At 39.4% G+C, this 20,428-nt stretch overlaps 1 protein-coding gene across 1 annotated transcript; it reads right to left on the bottom strand.

The window, feature by feature from the left end:
* Positions 1-15,356: 15,356 nt before the first annotated feature.
* Positions 15,357-20,071, bottom strand: LOC145632142 (chaperonin CPN60-2, mitochondrial). Its single transcript, XM_081684438.1, has 16 exons — positions 19,905-20,071; positions 19,655-19,786; positions 19,276-19,435; positions 18,500-18,675; positions 18,321-18,416; positions 18,073-18,177; positions 17,869-17,955; positions 17,688-17,777; positions 17,497-17,577; positions 17,347-17,415; positions 17,175-17,252; positions 16,923-17,018; positions 16,612-16,815; positions 16,069-16,174; positions 15,904-15,982; positions 15,357-15,787 (listed from the first exon to the last, which is right to left on the bottom strand). The coding sequence occupies exons 1-16, from the start codon at positions 19,962-19,964 to the stop codon at positions 15,682-15,684; spliced, it is 1,725 nt and encodes a 574-aa protein (XP_081540564.1). The 5' UTR covers positions 19,965-20,071; the 3' UTR covers positions 15,357-15,681.
* Positions 20,072-20,428: the final 357 nt, after the last annotated feature.

Genomic DNA, 20,428 nt, shown 5'->3' with positions numbered 1-20,428 from the left:
GCCACCTACCAAAGAGCAGCTACAGCATTGTTACATGACATGATGCACAAAGTGGTGGAAGTCTATGTCGATGATATGATCGTTAAGTCTAAAGATCGCCCAGGCCATATTATTGCACTTCGCAAGTTCTTTGAAAGACTCCGCAAGTATAACATGAGATTAAATCCAGCAAAATGTGCATTCGGAGTCACGTCAGGCAAATTACTTGGATACGTGATCAGTTCTCGAGGGATTGAAATAGATCCTACAAAAGTAAAGGCGATCATGGCATGCCACCGCCCAAAAATGAGAAGGAGATTCGAGGTTTCATTGGAAGGTTGCAGTATATAAGTAGGTTCATATCAAAGCTTACAGCGATATGTGAACCTATATTCAAGAAACTCAAGAAAAATGTCCCAGTCACATGGGATGACGATTGCCAAAAAGCTTTTGACAAAATCAAAGAGTACCTGGCAAACCCACCCGTGCTAGCACCGGCAATACCTGACTTTCCTCTTCGACTCTACCTTACGGTCACAAGAGAAACGATGGGGGCAATGCTAGCACAAGAGATCGAAAGCAAGGAGAATGCAATCTACTACTTGAGTAAGAAGCTTCAAGGATATGAGACACGATACACACCACTTGAAAAATTGTGTCTCGCACTTGTGTGGGCTGCACAGAAACTAAGACATTACATGCTCACTCATACAGTGCATGTCGTGTCCAAGATGGATCCTCTCAAATACTTGTTCGAAAAAGCGATACTCAATGGCAGATTATCAAGGTGGATAGTCAATCTTGCTCAGTTTGACTTGAGATTTGTACCACAAAAAGCCATCAAAGGTTCTGCGGTTTCTGATTTCCTAACAGACTTTCCACTAGAAGAAGTTGAGAAAGAAGAAGATGAGTATGATTTCCCTGACGAAGATTTACTCATGACCGAAGATGATAGCTGGACGCTCTATTTCGATGGAGCTTCAAACCAAAAAGGATATGGTGTAGGTTTCTTGCTTGTATCACCCAATGAAGAGCACATCCCAATTTCCATGAAGCTCGACTTTGATGTCACCAACAATGCCGCAGAATATGAAGCATGCATTTTGGGGTTAGAAACAGTTGTCGCCTTGGGAATTAAGAAACTCAGAATCTACAGTGATTCTTCACTAATCATTAACCAAATCTCCAAGAGATGGAAGGTGAGAAGTGAAAGTCTCGCTACGTATCAAGCTCATTTAGAAACTCTCACGGAGCAACTAGATGAAGTGGAATACACGTATTTGCCGAGAGAAGAAAACCAATTCGCCGACGCACTAGCTAAATTAGCATCAATGGTGCGAATTCCAACGGATACAATCAGAATGTCGTTGACCATAGAAAGAAGATATGAGCCGGCTTATGTTCACGCACTCGACGATGAACAAGAACCACAAGAAGAAGATGAAGAGCCATGGTATACAGATATCCTTACCTATGTGACAAGAGGGGAATACCCTCCCAATACTGATAAAAGGGCACGCCGTACTTTGAGGCTCCTGGCCTCACAGTATGTGCTCATCAGAGGAGAACTCCACAAGAGGACTGCAATGGGGAGAAATCTCTTATGCATAGCCAAGAAAGAAGCACATAAAACCATGGAAAACCTTCATGCCGGTATATGTGGAACGCACATGAATGCAAAGATGTTAGTCCAAAAGATTCAACGACAAGGTTACCATTGGACTACTATGGAGAGAGATTGTCACGAATACGTCAAGAAATGTATGAAGTGTCAAGTCTACGCAAATTTACAGCATGTTCCACCTTCACTTCTCTACACATATACTTCTCCATGGCCTTTCTCCACTTGGGGCATCGACATCATTGGAAAAATAACACCACCAGGACAAGGGGGGCATGAATTCATCCTCGTAGCGATCGACTATTTCACCAAATGGGTCGAAGCGGCCTCATATGCTAAGCTGACGGCGAAACACGTAGCTCAATTCATTGAGAAAAATATCATATGCCGCTATGGGGTACCACATGAGATGATCGGTGATAATGGAACACATTTCCAAGTCGAATGTGCGGAATTATTACAGAAATATCATATCAAGCATCACAGATCATCACCTTACAGACCACAAACAAATGGTGCTACTATCATCGAAAAGATGACAGAAAATTACAAGGATTGGCCAAGTAAGCTACATTTCGCCCTTTGGGGATATCGAACCTCTGTTCGTACATCAACGGGGGCTACTCCTTTCTCTCTGGTTTATACAGTTGAAGTTGTACAACCAATAGAACTCGAAATCCCTTCTCTTCGAATCGCATTGGAAAGCCAACTAGATGAAGTAGACTAGATTAGAGCAAGATATGATGAACTAGTCTTATTTGATGAAAAACGCTTGGCAGCTTTGCATCATGTCCAAACCTACCAACAGCGTATGGCGCGGCATTTTAATAAAAAAGTCAAGACTAGGAACATCAAAGAGGGTGACCTGGTGCTTAAGGCACTTCGCAAAAATGTGTTAGATCCAAGAGGAAAATTTAGACCAAATTGGTAAGGCCCATCTTGTCTGGCGGAGCGGCATAATTGGTAGACATGGACGGTAACGGTTTCCACAATTTAACCAACTTGGATCAACTCAAGAAATTCTATGCCTAGTCGCATGGGTTCATGACCCAATAGAGCTACGTTTGGCCTGATTCCTTTTTAAGGATACGTAGGCAACCCCTCAAGGGGGCCCGGCCACTTTAAAAAATAAAAATCCTCCTTCCGTCATACACGTCAGTTCAGCATTGTGTCACGACAAAAAAATTAAAATAAAAAAAAAACAAAAAAAAGGGATCTCTGTCGCGACACGGGACATTCCACCGTGTCACGGTACAGTCCACCGTGGCGCGGTGGACCTGAGCGCAAAAAAAAAAAAAAAAAAAGGAATTGCCGTGACGCGGGAATTTGTAACGTGTCACGGGATTTTTCACCGTGACACGGTGGAATTTCAGGTTTTCTGATTTTTTTTTTTTAGTGACGCATTCGTTGCGAATTCATTGTTTGTTTGAGGTTCTTATTTTCGTTCTTCCATTGCGTCCGACTCCTTGACTCGGATAAATAAATAAAAAAAATCATTGTAATTTTTTATTTAAGGCTGAAATAAATATGCTATTATTATTGAAATAAATGTGACTACAATTATTGGCATCATACGCCTTATTTTAATAAAAAATTATAAATCATAAAAGCAAAGCAATATTAATCTAATCCCTCTTCACTTTAGTAACCTCCTTCTCTTTTTCAATTAGGTTGGCATTCACCATTAAAGTGTCTTTTGTAGCCCGAACCGTCACACCCCTAGTCGAACTTTCACCCCTTTCACCCTTCTTAAAATTCTTTGGTTGTTTCTCTCTATAGACCATCTTCTCTTTACCCTTCCCTTTCACATAACTCTTCCTTTTCGGCATTATAGGAGTCTTAAACTTAATCCCTTGTGTTCTTGGACCTAGTCGATCTTTAGGAGGTGCTTTCTTATTTCTAAGACGACTCTTCACATCAGACTTGCGTGATCCGAATCGTTCCCTCCTACTTCTAGGGTTCAACCATGCCTTGTATGCACTAGATAAAAGAGGAGGAGCTTGGTCACTTGCAGAAACGGTCCACAAAGTTCTTCCAATCCAGTAAGTCTCGTACTTGTGAACGTTACTTTCATGCAACGATACTTCACGAGGACTATCGTTATAGCGTGGAACTATTTGTTCAAGTCCATACTACCGCATCAGTCGAGAAGGACAATAAAAAGTCAGTTTTGAGATACTAGGAACTCGGAAATATGGAGTATCATTCGTGCCAACCATCCTAGTAAGCCTCCACCAAGGCACCACCCAACGAATGGAAAATTCCCTCTTTGCAAAGAAATTTTTCCGGTCTTCATACGACATGTTCGCAGAGTAATTCTTTTTCCTGCGAACTAGATCGTTAGGGCCATATTTTTCAACATCGTCGGGGGCTTCAAATAGTTCTAAACGTTCCATCAACCAAATCTGCAAAAAAAAAAAAAAAAAAAAAAAAAAAAAAAAAAAAAAAAGTGCAGATTCCCGTGACACGGCAGACACCCTCCGTGACACGGTGCTTGTTTTATGTCACGGGGGCTAATAGGAACGTATTTTTACCTGCAGCAGTACCAGAGAGCCCTTCATGATGGCTTTCCGGTCAGTTTTTGCCTCGTCAAGGCCACGAAATGTTTCTCCAAGGCACGTAGGCATTAGGAGACCTCCCAGATTCGACATGTTCAAGCACAGACGCTAGACAAGCATGTCCTACCCTACTGTTTGCAAATAAAAGCTTGCTAAACATGCAAAAAATATATGCCCTTCTACGATATACATGATAAGACTCAGAGATATGGCGATTAAAATATAAATTTGCAAGTTTTTCTAAGTCTACCTCATTACCACATACAATTCTATTTAAATCTGGATCTGTTAGATTCAGATGGCATTCAAAATCTTGGTAGTAATATTCACGCAGGGTAGGCGTGGCAATAAGATTTCTAGTAGGAAATCCAAAGATTGCACCAAATTCCTCCGGCAGGGGACAGATTTCATCGTAATCAAATTTAAAACAATGTGTTTCTGGACTCCAATAATCTATTGCTGCCCTAAGAAAATCATGCTCAATAGCTACATGTCGCAGGGCTAGTAAACCCCTGACATGAAATAATTCTAACTCTCTTTTGTCAGCATAGGTCAAAGAATAAGACCAGTCGCGCAATGTATTATCAAAATTCTGAGACATGATTATTGAAATATGAAATTCTAATTATTTTTTGTTTCGTAATTATGCATATCATGAATATACTGGTCCTATTTTATAGCAAAAGCACTCGGAACTATTCAGGAATTATCTTTTTGTACGCGCAAACCACACCGCTGTAGAATACGCGTACCGTGACACGGGAAATTCCACCGTGTCACGGGAAATTTTGCCGCGACACGGCAATTTTTGCCGTGACACGGTGTATAGTGCCGTGTCACGGCACCCCAAGCGTTTTCTTTTTTCATCTTTTCTCGTATCTATCCGGATTTTTTTAGTATTTTATCTTCACCGTTTATTTTTCAGTTTTCTGAGAGTTTTATTCCTAATAAAATTCTCAACTTTTTATTTTTATTTTTATTTTTATTTTTATTATCTTTATCATCTCATTTTATTTATTTATTCATCACTTTAATGTTTTATTTTTTATTTCTCTTTATCATTTTATTTATTTATTCTATTTATTTTTACTTGTCTTTTTATTTCTTTTTCTTTTGGGGAAGGTCGGTACCCTCCACTTACTCCACTTACGTTTTTTGTCGCGTCAATAATAAATACACGATCACACACAATGAGTCTCAAGCACACACTAACACACAATATTAAACACATAAACTGTGAATAATGTACAAAATGAGTCATAATAAATAAACAGCGTCAAGCGTCATCATAGTATGAACAAATAAAAACTCTCGGTCAAAAGTCTCTAGAACCAGAATCAGTATCATCTCCACCCTGTGAATATGGGAACGGTGAGCCAAAGAGTCCCTCCATCATCCGAGTACGGGGAGTAGTGTCCCTACTAGTCCCTGTGACCCCAGCAGTAGTCAAACTCAAGGCAGGACCCGTCCAACCGGCAAACGGTGTAGACTGACTCAAAGACGCGGGAATCGTCGGTGAAGGCATCGTCCCATACATCGGAACTGAGAACAAGCCCGACACCGGTGGAGGAATCCCAGACAATGGAGCTGAAAATAAACCAGGATCCACGGGAGTCAGAACAGACCCAAGCTCAGGCTGTGGAGGCTGTGAAAACGACTGTCGCTGCCCCTGACTCTGGCCCGGAAAGCGCTGGGAAGACTGAGGCTGCTGCCACTGAGCCTCCTGAAACGGCTGAGTAATCTGAGGCTCTCGCTAAGAATGAGAACGCCGGTGAATCTCAGGAGATCGTCTACCACGACCAAGCCCCTCCTCGTCCGAGCCTCTATGCCTCGAGCGCGAGCGGGACCTCCGTTGCTCCTGAAAGATACAAAATCAAAAGGTGTCAACAATGCAAAAAAAACAAATGGTAGAAGTGAAAAAAATGAATGATACCTCAAGAACGTCGCTAAAACTGCTCCGACAACTCGCACCACGCCGAAGCTTGATGATGCAGTACTTCAGGGCGTCAACCAGCTTCATGAATCCCATCATCTCCGGGCGGTTAGGCTGAGGATAAAACAAATAAAAGTCAGTAACAAGCGGTGTTAAAAGGATGAATAATGCATCAAAAAACTTACCGGCTCAAAGACCTCGGGCAGAGACTCATGCGCCTGTCTGTAACCCTCTGGCGCGTCAGCAATATGGTCCTCAGTAATACCAATTGGCCCCGGGTAGCGGACAGACTGAGGCGGAATCTCGATCCTCCATACAGGGCGAATAGTCGTCTGAAAATACGATCGAATAATCAAGTTATTCGACTATTTTAAAACAGAGACTAGTAACAAAGATCTTGAAAAGAAATCATACCTCAGAAAGACGGGGTGGAGGAGCCAGAGAGGGAAGCAAGTCCTGCGCATAATCACCCTCCATGTGCACAAGCTCCTGCCAAGGAAAAGTGTAGCGCTCTCCCCTGTTTATCAACTCCCTAATCAAGCGCGAGTCCAGCATCGACTCTGGTGGAGACGAGAGCACCACAAAGCGATCGCCGCTATGCTGACGAACGACACGCTCCCCCAAATACCAGACAAAGCGTCTGGTACCAACCAAAATGGTGCGGTGCGCTGAAAGACGCAAGGCCTCAGGAAGATCAGTCATCCTGGCCCAAGGACGATACTGGACATCAATGGCAACCTGAAAACCATAAAAAGTTGGCATGAAACACCGGAAACAACGTCAGAAGGAAAATAACAGGCAACAAAACTAATTCTTACGCCAACAGAAGAGCTGCCTCGGCGTAGCAGCCCACGCAGCGCAGGGACAGACTCCACCCGTGACTCTCCTGGATCACGCCAGCTGGCCCCGACAGGGAAATCATGAACCGCTCCACGACGCCGGCGAGGAGCCAAGCTTGGGAAGTACTCGTAGAACCATAGCTGCAATGAAAAGTAATCTTTGAGCACATGAGTCGAACAAATTAAAGTGGAACAAGAAGAGGTAAAGATCATCACCTCTACGACTCTCCACAGACCATAGACAGTGATGGGAGACTCGTCGTTCAGCTGCCGACAGCCATGACGTAGCGATAAGAGAAGGTTGGCATATCCGAGGCTGGCCCAGCTATAGGATCCTATCTCATAGATCCTGACCAAAGAAGGGAGGTAGCAAAGGAGTACGCGTGAACTCCTATCAGGAGAAAGAGTCATAGAGATCAGAATCAGAATGAAGATTCGTACTCGCTGCTCAGCCGATGTCTCCTCCATGTCGAAGCCACGAGCTAGAACTGAAGCCAGCTCCGATCGCCCGCTCCTAGGACCACCTCGAGACACTGGCCGGGTCCTGATATGCTGAACGATCGGACCTAACAAATCGGCTGCCTCAGCCGACCCCCAAGACAGATCAGACATCTGAGCTACGGTTCGGTTAGTGAAGCGCAGCCCGCTAATCATACTGAAGTCCAGAGGGGTCACTGTCATCTCCCCCCAAGCAAAATGAAAAGTGTTGGTAGTATCCCAAAAATACTCCAACAATGCGCGAACGACCGTCGCACCGCATCCCCGGGGGCTGCGAAACCCTACGACTGCCGTATAGAAATCTACTAAACCAGCCGATTCCCATAGGGAGTTCGTAGCAGGATCCCTCGTAATGATCTGGTGAAGTCGAGGAATCAAATCTTCGACTCCAGAACCGTGGTGGCGAAGCGTTCCGTCGACTATGCCGGAGAGTGGGTGATGAGAAACATGGTTTTCACGGCAGAAAACCAACTGGTCTGGAGTCCACATAGGTGGAACCCACCTACCTCTACTCGAAGAAGCCCGAGGCTCAGACTCTAAGGCATCGTCGTCCATGCCCTCAGGAATAGTGGGAGTGTCCTCCCGAAAAGCCTGACGCCGGCCATGGGTGGAAAGATCGCGATCCCGTCGCCTAGGCATGCTATTATAAAAATAAAGATCTAAATGCTTAGCATCATTTCCTAAGACATTTAATTCGAGTTGCATTTTAATAAAAAATCTAAATGCTTAGCATCATTTCCTAAGTTATTTAGTTGTTTATCGCATTATACGCTAAATTTTTACCTCAAGGCTAAAAATTGGCAAAATTATGGTATTTAGTTTCTCCATGACAAACTAATACTACAGTTCTCCTAGCCGCATGATACTATGTTCTCCATGACAATATAGTACATACACGAAATATGTTTCGAAATTGTTTCAAAAGTGATGAATCAACGCATCATGACAAGATCTACCACCAGTATTTCACCATTTCAAGTGCAAAGAAGTAACATGAACAACAAGAACATCATTTCACAAAAAGTAGTACCCAAAAATGGTGATTTGCTCAATTCTCCATCAAATCATGCAATTTTTGTCTCATATTTCACACAAACACACATACATACATACATATACAAGTAAATTCATGGCAAGAATTTCAACATAAAACCTCAAAATCAAAAATCCCCAAATCGATTTTTAAGGGTTTTTCATGAAATTACTCATTTGAAGCAAATTCGAGACAAAAATTAAGAGGAACTTACATAGATCCTTGTAGAGGTTCGAATATGAGGAGTATAGCAAAAATTTGGAGTGAATTTGGTGAAAAATCGAGCAACAAAACTCGAAAAAACTCCGGCAACCCAGCAGATCACCGCGACACGGTCAGTCAATGCCGTGACACGGTGAGTGTATCTCGTGTCACGGTGAGCCTGAGAAGCGACGGAGCTCCGGCGACACCAGCGGCGGCTTCAGGCAATTAACAGCAAGCAGCGGCGATAAGCTGTATGTTGCAGCGAAAATTAAATAAAAAAAATAAAAAAAAAAAAAAATAAAAAAAAAAAAAAAGAGAAGAAGAGGATGAAAACACAGAAATGCCGTGACACGGTAGGTGGCGCCGGCTGACGGGAATTAGCTCCGAGCACCGGTAAGAAGCCGCCGAGACACGGCAAACAGAGCAAAAAGATTTTTTTTGGGTGAAAATCGGACAAGAAAGAGGAATGGTGGATGAGCAAAATGGGAGAAATGGTTGATATTTAAAACCAAAAAATCCCGTGCAATGGACCCCATTCCCACGTAACGGTCATATATTGTGTGGTGCGCATGCTTTGACTAGTCAAAGATGCCAATTGACTGGTTTTTAGCCAACAAATTTCCCGCGCCACGGGAATTTGTTCCGCGTGACGGGACCCTCTTGCCGCGTCACGGGAAACTGCTCCGCGTGACGGGGACCCGTGCCTTGTCACGGGAATTCTTTTCGTGACACGGTGGCTTTATGGCTGCCCCAAACAGTTATTTGCGAATATTCCTGACATTTTGACTAAAATTGCACGATTTTTCGCGTAAATTGGACAATTATTTTTCGCTGTAATTACGCGGAAAATTCTAACTGATACTTAAAAGGGACTAAAATTACCATTTTACCCCTAGCAAGCATCAAAGTCTATTTTGCGGCATTTTAAACACCTAATATGGTCGGATAATCGACTTAAAGGTGTGAATCATCTGCGGCCCACGTTCGGGGATAATCGAACCATCATACACTTGCAAATTTCAGCAATTACATAGTCGTCGGCTTTCCTCAAGCTTGGAAAGCGTTATCGGTGGATTTTTCTTCAAGTATAGAAAACCGCCAAGTCGGCTTTCCTCAAGCTTGGAAAGCGTTATCGGTGGATTTTTCTTGAAGTATAGAAAACCGCAAAGTCGGCTTTCCTCAAGCTTGGAAAGCGTTACCGGTGGATTTTTTCTTCAAGTATAGAAAACCGCAAAGTAGTCGGCTTTCCTCAAGCATGGAAGGCATTATCGGTGGATTTCTTCAAGCATAGAATGACACCAAATTCATTCGTCGACTTTCCTCATGCATGGAAAGTATTATCCGGTAGGTTTCTTCAGGCTTAGAAAGCTACCAAACTCTTCCGTCGGCTTTCCTCAGACATGGAAGGCATTTCAACAAATGTCACTCGGTGGATTCCTTTAAGCATAGGAAGCTGCCAAATTCGTTTGTCACCGATACGCTGGTGCCAGATACGTATTCTATCCTTTTACTCTTTTATATGTGGAATTAACACTTTTCTGCAGGTATCGGCGTATACAGAGTGATTTAGGATCGCAGAATGTCTTAAATCATTCTCCGTCCCTATCGGCTACTTTGACTATCGTTTTCGAAACTGGCGTTTCTACAAACTCAGTCAAAGTGGGGGCTTCTGTAGACACCTAAAAATGTCTCCCCAAAACCAAACCCGATGATGAACAACCTTTCACCGCCACTATTGGTCAGGTTCAGTATTTAATCCCGAGAGTGCTAAAAAAATCGTATTTGATTATTTTTGAACGGTCCATGGATTAGTCTTGATGCTTGGTAAAAGCATAGTTTTAATTTCAGCCCAAACTTATTATTTAATTTTAGCCCAAACCTTTTTTATTTTATTGTTTTGTTATTTATTTTTGGCCCAAACCTTTTATTTTTTTTTATTTAATTATTTTGTTATTTTAGCCCAAATGATAATAAGTCAGAAAAGGCCCGAAATTATCAATCGGCACTTAAAATGCCGAATGAAATTAGGGTTAAAAATGTATTTAGACGGAAAAATGGGCTGGGAATTCCCGCGCCACGGCAGGTACCTACCGTGTCACGGGAACCAGTCCCGTCTGACGGTGGGATTTCCCGTGACACGGGAAGTCTTCCGTGACACGGGAATTTCCGTGTCTTTTCCGCGTAAACCCTTAACGCGTCTTCTTTCCCGTTTTCTGAGAATTTCCCGTGTCACACCAAAATTGCACCGTGGCACGGGAATGTTTCCCGTCTGACGGTGGGACTTCCCGTGTCACGGTACAGTTTGCCGTGTCACGGGATACCTTTTTAGGGTTTTTATCATTTTAGGGTTCCGTGTGCTCCCTTAGCACATTTTCCCTATAAATACCCCCTCATTTCTGATGTACGGGGCATCAATTAATTATCTAGTTTTATCTTTCTCTCTTCTATGCTTTAGCCTAAACACTAGCCTACCCTTTTCATTTCAAAATTCCTTCTTCAAGTACTCAAAGGAGTCCATACTTTACTCGTGGTTCTGTCCTTAAGCCAAGGCGTGAAAGGTAGAACTGTTTTAGGGTTTGGCCCCAAATCAACTCTACTTTATTTAATTTAATTTAATTGTTGTTTTATTATTATTTCCTTGAAGTTATTAACTCGTTTATTATTTTGTAGTTGCAAACAAACAGAATCAAAGTAAGAATTATGTTCCTTTTATTTCTATTATTTTTCTAACGATTTTATATTGTTGGAATTACTGTTAAATTGCTTCCAATATTAATGTTTATTCTATTATTATTTATTGATCACCACATTATTACATGTTTAAAGGGAATATGTAATTGAAAATCATGCCTAATAAGATAATTTGGACAACCGGTTTAGGATCCTTTTTAATCTTGTTATTAATTCAAGTGATCACAAATATTTTAGAATTATATGTTGCATTAATATTAAACCAATTTAGCCTAATAATAGTTTGGAGCGAATTGAATATTTTGTTTGTATGCCTTTGAGATCACAGGAATGCTTTTCAATACAAGAATCGAGTAGAGGCCAATACGGGCGAATGTGACTCCATGACTCACTTCGTACCATCATCCCCGATCCTCCTTTCGTGGTTCCGAACCATATGGAGTTAGTAATCTCATGGATTATGAATGGGGTGTAACCTTCACGAGTCAATCGTTGTTGCCTTCGTTGTCCCTTATTCGTGGTTGCCTTTTATGATCCGTGAACGGTTTACAAGTTCCTTAAAAACTTGTTGGCGGCTCCCTACTTTATTTGTCCCTAATCGTTGTCCCTAATCGTAATGTCAATTCCCACTTCCTATGAGTGCCAAGCATATTCACAACATGCTTTGAACGTAGGTGCACTTCGAGCGACGCCTACAGTAGCTTACCATTAAAGATGCTCTTAACCTATAAATATGGCCATATGAGTCATAAAGACACTACTTTAAAAAAAAAATTAAAAAAAAGTAGATATTATAAAAGCATATTTTGAGATGATCTACATAAATAAATATATTTTCTTAAGGTATAAATCACAAAAGACGATTAAAAAAAAGTGTGAAAATAGTGTAAAATTCAAAACATTGCTATTAATAAAAAAAAATTGTCAAAAATAATACAAACTTTAAGTGGTCCGCCAAAAACAAGTCAAACTTTTGATTATTTCTTAATAATACAAACTTTGGTGAGTATCCACTTTAAACAAGATATTTTACCTTGAACTTGAAAGACCGGTTAAATTATTTTTTTCTTTTTAATAAATTTGTTTAACTATATATGTAATTAACTATTAATCACAACTTTAATTATCAATTAATCGGCTTTTCAAAAAAAAATTATCAATTAATCTTTTAAAAAAAATTAACAATTAAAATACATTTTTTAAAAAAATTTCTTCCAAAAAAAAAAAAAAAAAAAAAAAAAAAAAAAAAAAAAAAAAAAAAACCATCTCCTGATTCCTCCACCAGCCACCCACCACCGGCGCCCCTAAAACCCTCCCAGCCCCTGGTGCTGGCCACTTTCAGATTCCCCTCCCTAGTGCCAGCGTTGAACCTCTCCCCTATGCGTCACCGTACCCCCTTCCTTCCTCCCCAACAACCAACTAACACCTCCCCAAAACCCTCCCTCCCCCGCAAAACCACCAAAAACCCATCCCTCACCCCGAAAAACCCTAATCGAACCCCTAGCGGTAGCATGTAATTCATTTGTGATAGAATTATGATAGTTTTTGGTTGGAATTTATTATTTGGTTGATGTTGGTGATTGAATTATGAAGTCATGGATTATTTGTGATGGATAATTGAATGGAAATAATTATTTTGACATGTTATATGTAAACAACACTTTTATTATTGGCATGATAGACAGCATGTTTAATTAAACTAAATGTTTTATTTGGTTTGGAATATTAAAAAGGAATTTTATTATGATTCATATAATTATTGTTGATGTTATAAGCACGAGAAAGGAGCTATGTAAGTGTATGTACACGATGAATAAATTATATATTAGTGTCTGAGTGCACTTAAGGTGTTTCTAACACCCAGGGATAGGAATTGTGGCGCATTACGCGTTTAAGGTGTATTTGACACCGAGTAAGATTTTAAAAGGGTTTGTTTCAGGGTTTTTTGTGACCCTTGGGAGAGTTACAGCTCAAGACTGGATTCACAAGGTCGCTTGTACCTGCAAAACAAACGAACCACCGGATGGTCGGTGGTCCACCTCCGAAGATTAAATTAGTATAGGGTTCGGAGTAAAACGTGCGGAAATTAAGTTATCTGCTCGGATTCCAAGCTCAGGTGATGTATGTTTCTTGAGAACGACAACTCAGTATTAATTGCAATAATTAATGTAACGTTGTCCCCATAAATGAGAGAACTGTCACTATTTATAGGGTCTTTTGGGGAAGTGTGCCCTCCCTAGGGTTTGATGACCTAGGGATTTAGGGCACGCCGCAAAACGGCGCCTCAAAGTTTGGGCCTTTGAAGGCCGCCATTTTAGAAGCGATATCTAAGTGACATATGTCGCTCATCATGAGAAGCCATTTGGGCGTCTCTTAGGGCGACACGTGTTGCTCTCTTATTGGTCCACTTTGGATCATTAAATACCCCAAATTAAGGGTAGTATCTGCCTGACACGTGTCACCATCTAGAAGGTCCAAGGTGGCGCCCCTTCCAGTGACACATGTCAGGCTCTGGTTGGGCCACTTGGCCGGGTATAAAATACCCAAAACAAGGTTCAATATTAAATATTATGTGGTCACTAATTATTCAAGAATTAAATTGGAATGTTTAGTTGTTTGAATAATTATATTGTTTGATTGTGTTATGGTTTGAGAGTCATTACCAAGTTTAATAATATGTAAATAACGTAAAGTGAAAGAGATTACGCACCAAAACTCTTGGAACGCATATACCTTGAGTATGAACGCATATACCTTGAGTATGAACAATAAAGTGTACAAGACGATGTATTTTCCTTTTATTATTATGCGCAGGAATTCCGCCACTTACGAGTGGTTATTTTATACTGGCACGGTTAGCTCCCGTGTTAGTACCCCTTTATTGGGGCAGGTGGGGGGGGGGGGACCCATTCGATGCGTAATCAATGTTAAATGAATCATTTAGTTACTTAGTTGAGAAGTCTTGTTGTATGTTGTGTGCTTATAGACAGGTGCGTTGATAGGTGAAAGCATGTTAGTGTGTTTAATTACACTTATTTACTCAGCTTTGCTGATTATGTGTTTGTTGGCCTTGTCTTTACCTTGGCCCTATGATGACTAATTTTTAGTGGAGAGTAGTGGAAACAAGTAGAGAGAAGCTTTTCAGGTGATGAAACATATTCATAATGGGCATGAATAAAGAGCGAATCATGCTAGTTTCCATAAGTTTATGATATGTTTATTGCTTTCATTATTTTATTACATCCGGTCCAAATTACTCGCAACTTTGGAATATTTTATATCTCACAAATAATACCCCAAAGTTGCGAGTAATTTGGATCGGAGGTAGTATTATGTTTGTGAGACTAACCCAAAGGTTTTGAATTGGTTCGATTTTGTTAAGAGCCTACAATGGTTCCAAGTTGTATGTTGACTTTGTTTTACTTTGATTTGACTTTACTTTCGCTAGTTGACTTTTTAAGTTGAATTGTTTTGAAGGTTTTTAAAAGTAGCCTTCCGCTTGTTTAAAGTGGACACCTTTTAAAGTTTGTATTATTTAATTATAATTATAATTTCTTATTTTTAACAGATCTCTTAAAGTTTGTATTATTTTTGACAACTTTTCCTAAAAAAAACAAATCAAAAGAAATATTTTGGGTTACATAAATCTTACAGTTGAAAATTTTAAAGATAACCTAACCCTGTCCATTTAGCTAATATCAAGATGTTTGTGTCAACCCGCTCACTATATTCTAGTGGGGTTCAAGTTATCAAATCAAGAGCTCAAATTCAGCTTTATGTATGATATACAATTTTATTTTTTTTTCAATTAGAAATTTTTTATACCCCGATAAGTTTTTCCTATGGAGTACTATAGTTTTTTTTACGATTCCGATCAGCCAGCCAAAGACAACCAGACTATACAGTCCACAACCAAACCCTTAAAACCTGATCATAGCAACAAATCTTGCCACAAAAAAAAAATATTTAGAGTTCACCAGGTATATATAATCAGTTCTCGTACAAAAAACAGTTTGTATTTCCAGTTTATTTTAAAGTCAATCGATGTTCCAACACTGAGCAACAGCATAGCGTCTGAATCAATGCTAGCAGGAATCTGCACTTAGCAGCTCCCTGCCCCATATATGGTTATCCAATGAAATAATTATTTGAGTTCATTTTGAAATCCAATAAAATATGGCTATTCTCTTGCATTTGCAGGCCACCCTACAAAACTATTTTCTCGCGCTATGTTTTACACAATTTCCTTCCTAACCTAACAAGAGCAACAACAAAATCCAGCAAATGTAAGGAACATGTTTCTTTTGAGTATTTCAGTCAGCCCTTCAGTAATCCATACCGCCCATACCGCCCATTGCAGGAGCTGCATCTTTCTCGTCTTTGGGTGCCTCGACAATGACAGCCTCTGTTGTTGTCATCAAGGATGATACACTGCAGAGAAGCAAATAATTGAGTAATCTCATAAGTATTTGCATTTATGGATGTTACGTAAGTTACACTTGTATTTTACTAAAGAATATGAAATCACCCCAACAAACATATCTTACCTAGCAGCATCAGACAAAGCGGTCCTAATAACCTTCAATGGATCAATAATTCCAGATTTGACCATATCTACATATTGGCCTGTTCAATCAAACATATAGTTAGTATATACAGCTGTTTCCCACTCATCAACTTTAAATTTCAGGAGCATGTAGGCTGCTTGATACCTTTAGCAGCGTCATAACCAAGATCCTCGTTGTCCTGCTCTAATAGCTTGCCAACAATAAGAGCTCCCTCCACACCAGCGTTTGAAGCAATGGTGTAAACAGGGGTCTGCAATGATAAATAGAATCATTTAGGATGATACTGGTTAAAATTAAACATAAGTAAATGACAACACAGATGTAAGAGAAACATTTAGTTGATCTCGGAGATGAACAATTCACAGAATTCAATAAAATCGAAAAATATATGCACAGGAGAATCAACAAAGTTGATGGTATTGATAAAATCTAATCTGTCAGAGATAATAATATGTTATACATGTGAAATCAAAATTGCTATTTATACAATAACAAAAATCTGGTACTTCAAATGTTTATCTAGGAGAGAATAACTAGATGTTTATCCAGATGCAAAATCAACAGCTTCAAATATCAATAAGCACTTGTGATATGCAAATATTTCGAAGCTTCACAAGTGACTCAGGCATCTAAAGCATTTATATTAGTATTAAATTCCTGAATGAAAGATACAGAGAATAGATTTACCTTAAGTGCAGCTTGGATGATCTGTACTCCAATCTTTTGATCATAGTTAGCGGTTTGTAGCTTGTCCAATTCCTTTGAAGCATAAAGAAGTGCTACACCACCACCGGGTACAATACCTTCTGCAACAGCAGCTTTAGTGGCATTTAGAGCATCTGTAACTCTATCCTTCTTTTCACCAACTTCAGCTTCACTAGCTCCTCCAATCTAGAAATAGCCATGACAAGAGCATCATATTTAAGAGGTCAAACAGAATAGAAAGAGAATTTTTCTAATTTAACAAACTAATAGAAAGAGTCCGGATCAAGACAAACCTTCAAAACAGCAACTCCACCAGATAGCTTAGCAAGCCTCTCCTCTAGCTTCTCCTTGTCATAATCAGATGTGCTTAGTTCAATACCAGACCTGATCTGCATCCACAAATTACAAATAGCAAGAACAGTGATTTTTTGACTTAATAGCCAATGGCTAATTTTATTACTACTAAAAATAAAAAATAAAAAAAATAAACAAACACATAAAATCAAATAAAATGACAGAACATCTATTAAAGAAACTACACATACCAGTTCACATCTTTCCTCAATGTCCTTTTTATCACCCGCACCATCAAGAATCACAGTGTCATCCTTTGAGACAGTGATCTACAAAAAAACAACAATTAATATTATATACCATGACAATGCAAAACAAGAGTTGAACTCATCAGCCAAGCATATTATTATACTAGAAGTATACCTTTTTGCATGAACCAAGCATATCAATATCAAGCTTTTCCATATTCATACCAAGGTCTTCAGTTATAACCTACACAACAAAGACCACATTATCAACCCACATATTCCGTGAACAATGAGACTTCAAACTTCAGCCGAATGAGTCTCCTACCGTTCCACCGGTGAGGGTTGCAAGATCCTGCAAATTGGCTTTCCTGTTCTCTCCAAAACCAGGGGCTTTAACAGCACAGATCTGCAAAGAAGGAAAAAATATTACATTTATAACATCAACAATCACAAATAAATACAACTATGAAACAAGGAATACAAATCATAGTTATCTAACAGATTTTAGAAGGAAACCTTTAGTCCAGCTCGGATCTTGTTCAAAATTAGAGTTGCCAAGGCCTCACTGTCAATATCTTCGGCAACAATCAACAACGGCTTTTGTCTCTGTTTTATAAGAAGACAAATAAGTTAAAATAACCTAAAGAGTACATACAGAATACAGATAAAAAGAAATGTATGGATGATGAATTTTTACCTTCAATGCCATTTCTAGAGCTTTCACAACAGCATTGACACTACCAATTTTCTTCTCGTGGATCAAAATAAGTGGATCATCCAATTCCTGGAGGCATTGGGTAAACAATAACACATAACAAATACGACGACTTGTAAATGTAAGACCTCCAAAGGAGACCAATGAGCTTCACGAATTAACGGCATAAACGAGAAGAATGCTTACACATTTTTGGGTTTTTTGGTTGGTGATAAAGTAGGGAGAAATGTAACCCCTGTCAAGCTTCATGCCCTCAACAACTTCAAGTTCATTAAACAATGTCTTGCCATCCTAAAATTGAAACATATCATAAGTTTCCCAGCTTAAAGAACCATATAAAGCAGCACTTCAGAGACTGTAATACAAATAGTTACTAATTCACTAGTACAGCACAGGTATACACAAGGCAGATGCCCATAAAGAAAGCAACTTACTTGGATTGTGATAACTCCTTCCTTGCCAACCTTTTCCATAGCCTTTGCGATCATCTCACCAATTTCTCTGTCTCCATTAGCTGAAATAGTACCAACCTACAAAAATTTAAGGTTATGAAAAATTAGATTAAACACCTCATAGTTAGCACATCTGGTCACAAGTATTAAATATCACAAACCTGTGCAATCTCTTCTGAGGTGCTGATCATCCTTGCTCTACTTTTCAGGTAAGTTACAACAGCATCGACTGCCAAAGTCATACCTCTTCTAAGGTCCATCGCATTCATTCCTACTCCAACTGACCTTACTCCCTCAATCAATATCGCTCGGGTAAGAACTGTAGCACAGGTTGTTCCTAAAATGCCGCAAAAGGGCAGGAATAAAAAGATCAAATCAATAGGTATATTATTTGTTCCAATTACTCCAACACATTTTTCAAAACCCGACTTCCAGAATATTTATAACCAAGAGCTAAAACAAATCCGCTTTATCATTCAGATTAACCACTATTGAAGAGTAGGATAACTTGATCACTAAAGAGAATTAACCCCTTTGCCCTCAATGCAGCAAACTATTAGAATGCAATTTCACAATGCCACTACATTCTAGAAACTTTGTACAACAACAATAGGATTACAACGTCAGAACCCACAAAACAACACGAAACGAAACAATGCAAACAGCATACTTTCATTACACAAAATACAAAGAATCCCCTTTTCCCTCAAAGCAGCAAACTATCAGAATGCAATTTCACATTGCCACTACATTCTAGAAACTTTGCACAACAAACAACAAGATTACAACTTCATACCCGATAAAACAACCCGAAACAGTGCAAACATCATACTTCAACTACACCAAATACAAAGAACCCAAAAAATCAAAACTTGCTGGCAACAAAAACAGATTAGCTCATATAAATAAATCTGTAATTCGAAAGTTTAAAATTTACCATCCCCAGCAACATCATTGGTAGAGTTGGCAACTTGTTTAACAAGACTAGCACCCAAGTTCTTGTATCTGTCCTTGAATTCGATACTTTTAGCGACCGTAACACCATCTTTTGTCACTTTAGGAGCTCCAAAACTTTGCTCAATTATAACATTCCGCCCCTGAAAACCCACCAGATTAACCATCAACATTCAATTAATTCATCACCACAATAAACCCCAACAATCAAAATCTCCCAATCACAATCAAAATATCCCAATTAACAATCAAATCTCGAAACAAAAATTACCCAATTACAGCTAATTAGCAGATCCAAACCAATATCAATGACATAAAAAAAAAAACAAACTTTATGAAAAACCCAATTCAAAAAAGCTTACCCTAGGTCCCATGGTAACTCTAACAGCATCAGCAAGCTCTTCAATACCTCTAAGCATAGATTTACGAGCATCCTCACCAAATCTTACTTCTTTAGCAGCATAATTTCTGCTCCAATTCAACCTACCACCAATCTGTAAAACCCATAAACATTACAAATTAACAATCAAAACCCAGAAAAAATTCAATCTGAAATCACATTAAAATCAATCAAATCGGAGAATGTGGAATGCAGGAGTCAATAGGACTTACAGAACGGGTAGTGCTGTTAGCGCGAGCACGGGAGGCAAGGGCGGCAGCTGCTCGAAACATGGTGAAATCAACGGCGAGGAGAGAGAGATTGGAGAAGAAGATACTAGAATGAAGTAGTGTTTGAGAGAATGAACAAGAGAAGTTTGAGATGTGCTGAGATTTTATAAATATTGAAGGAACACTCTAGAAAGAGCAGGGTTTAGGGTTTTACAAATTACAACACCTCTTTAAAAACAATTCTTTTTTCTTTCTTTTTTTTTTTTTTTTTTTTTTTTTAATCTTTTGGAAAGATTATTAAAGTTTTTTTTAGATTGATTATCTTTTGATTAGGGTGTGTGTGTCCATGCTATTAGATGTATGATATACAATAATAAAAGAGATTGAGTAGTTTTATTTTAGGTTTTACATTGTTTTTTAAAATAATCAGTGTCTGTTCTGAAAGGTTGAAACGGTAAAACAAATTCTAAAGGTTAACCGTCTCATTTATATTAAACTTTTTCGGTGCGTTTGTCATCATAAGTTTG

Source organism: Chenopodium album, chromosome 5 (genome assembly GCF_948465745.1).
Source record: "Chenopodium album chromosome 5, dcCheAlbu1.1, whole genome shotgun sequence".
In the NCBI taxonomy this organism is placed as follows: Eukaryota; Viridiplantae; Streptophyta; class Magnoliopsida; order Caryophyllales; family Amaranthaceae; genus Chenopodium; species Chenopodium album.
Note: the sequence above shows the minus strand (reverse complement) of the source record. Positions and strands in the feature narration are given on the sequence as shown.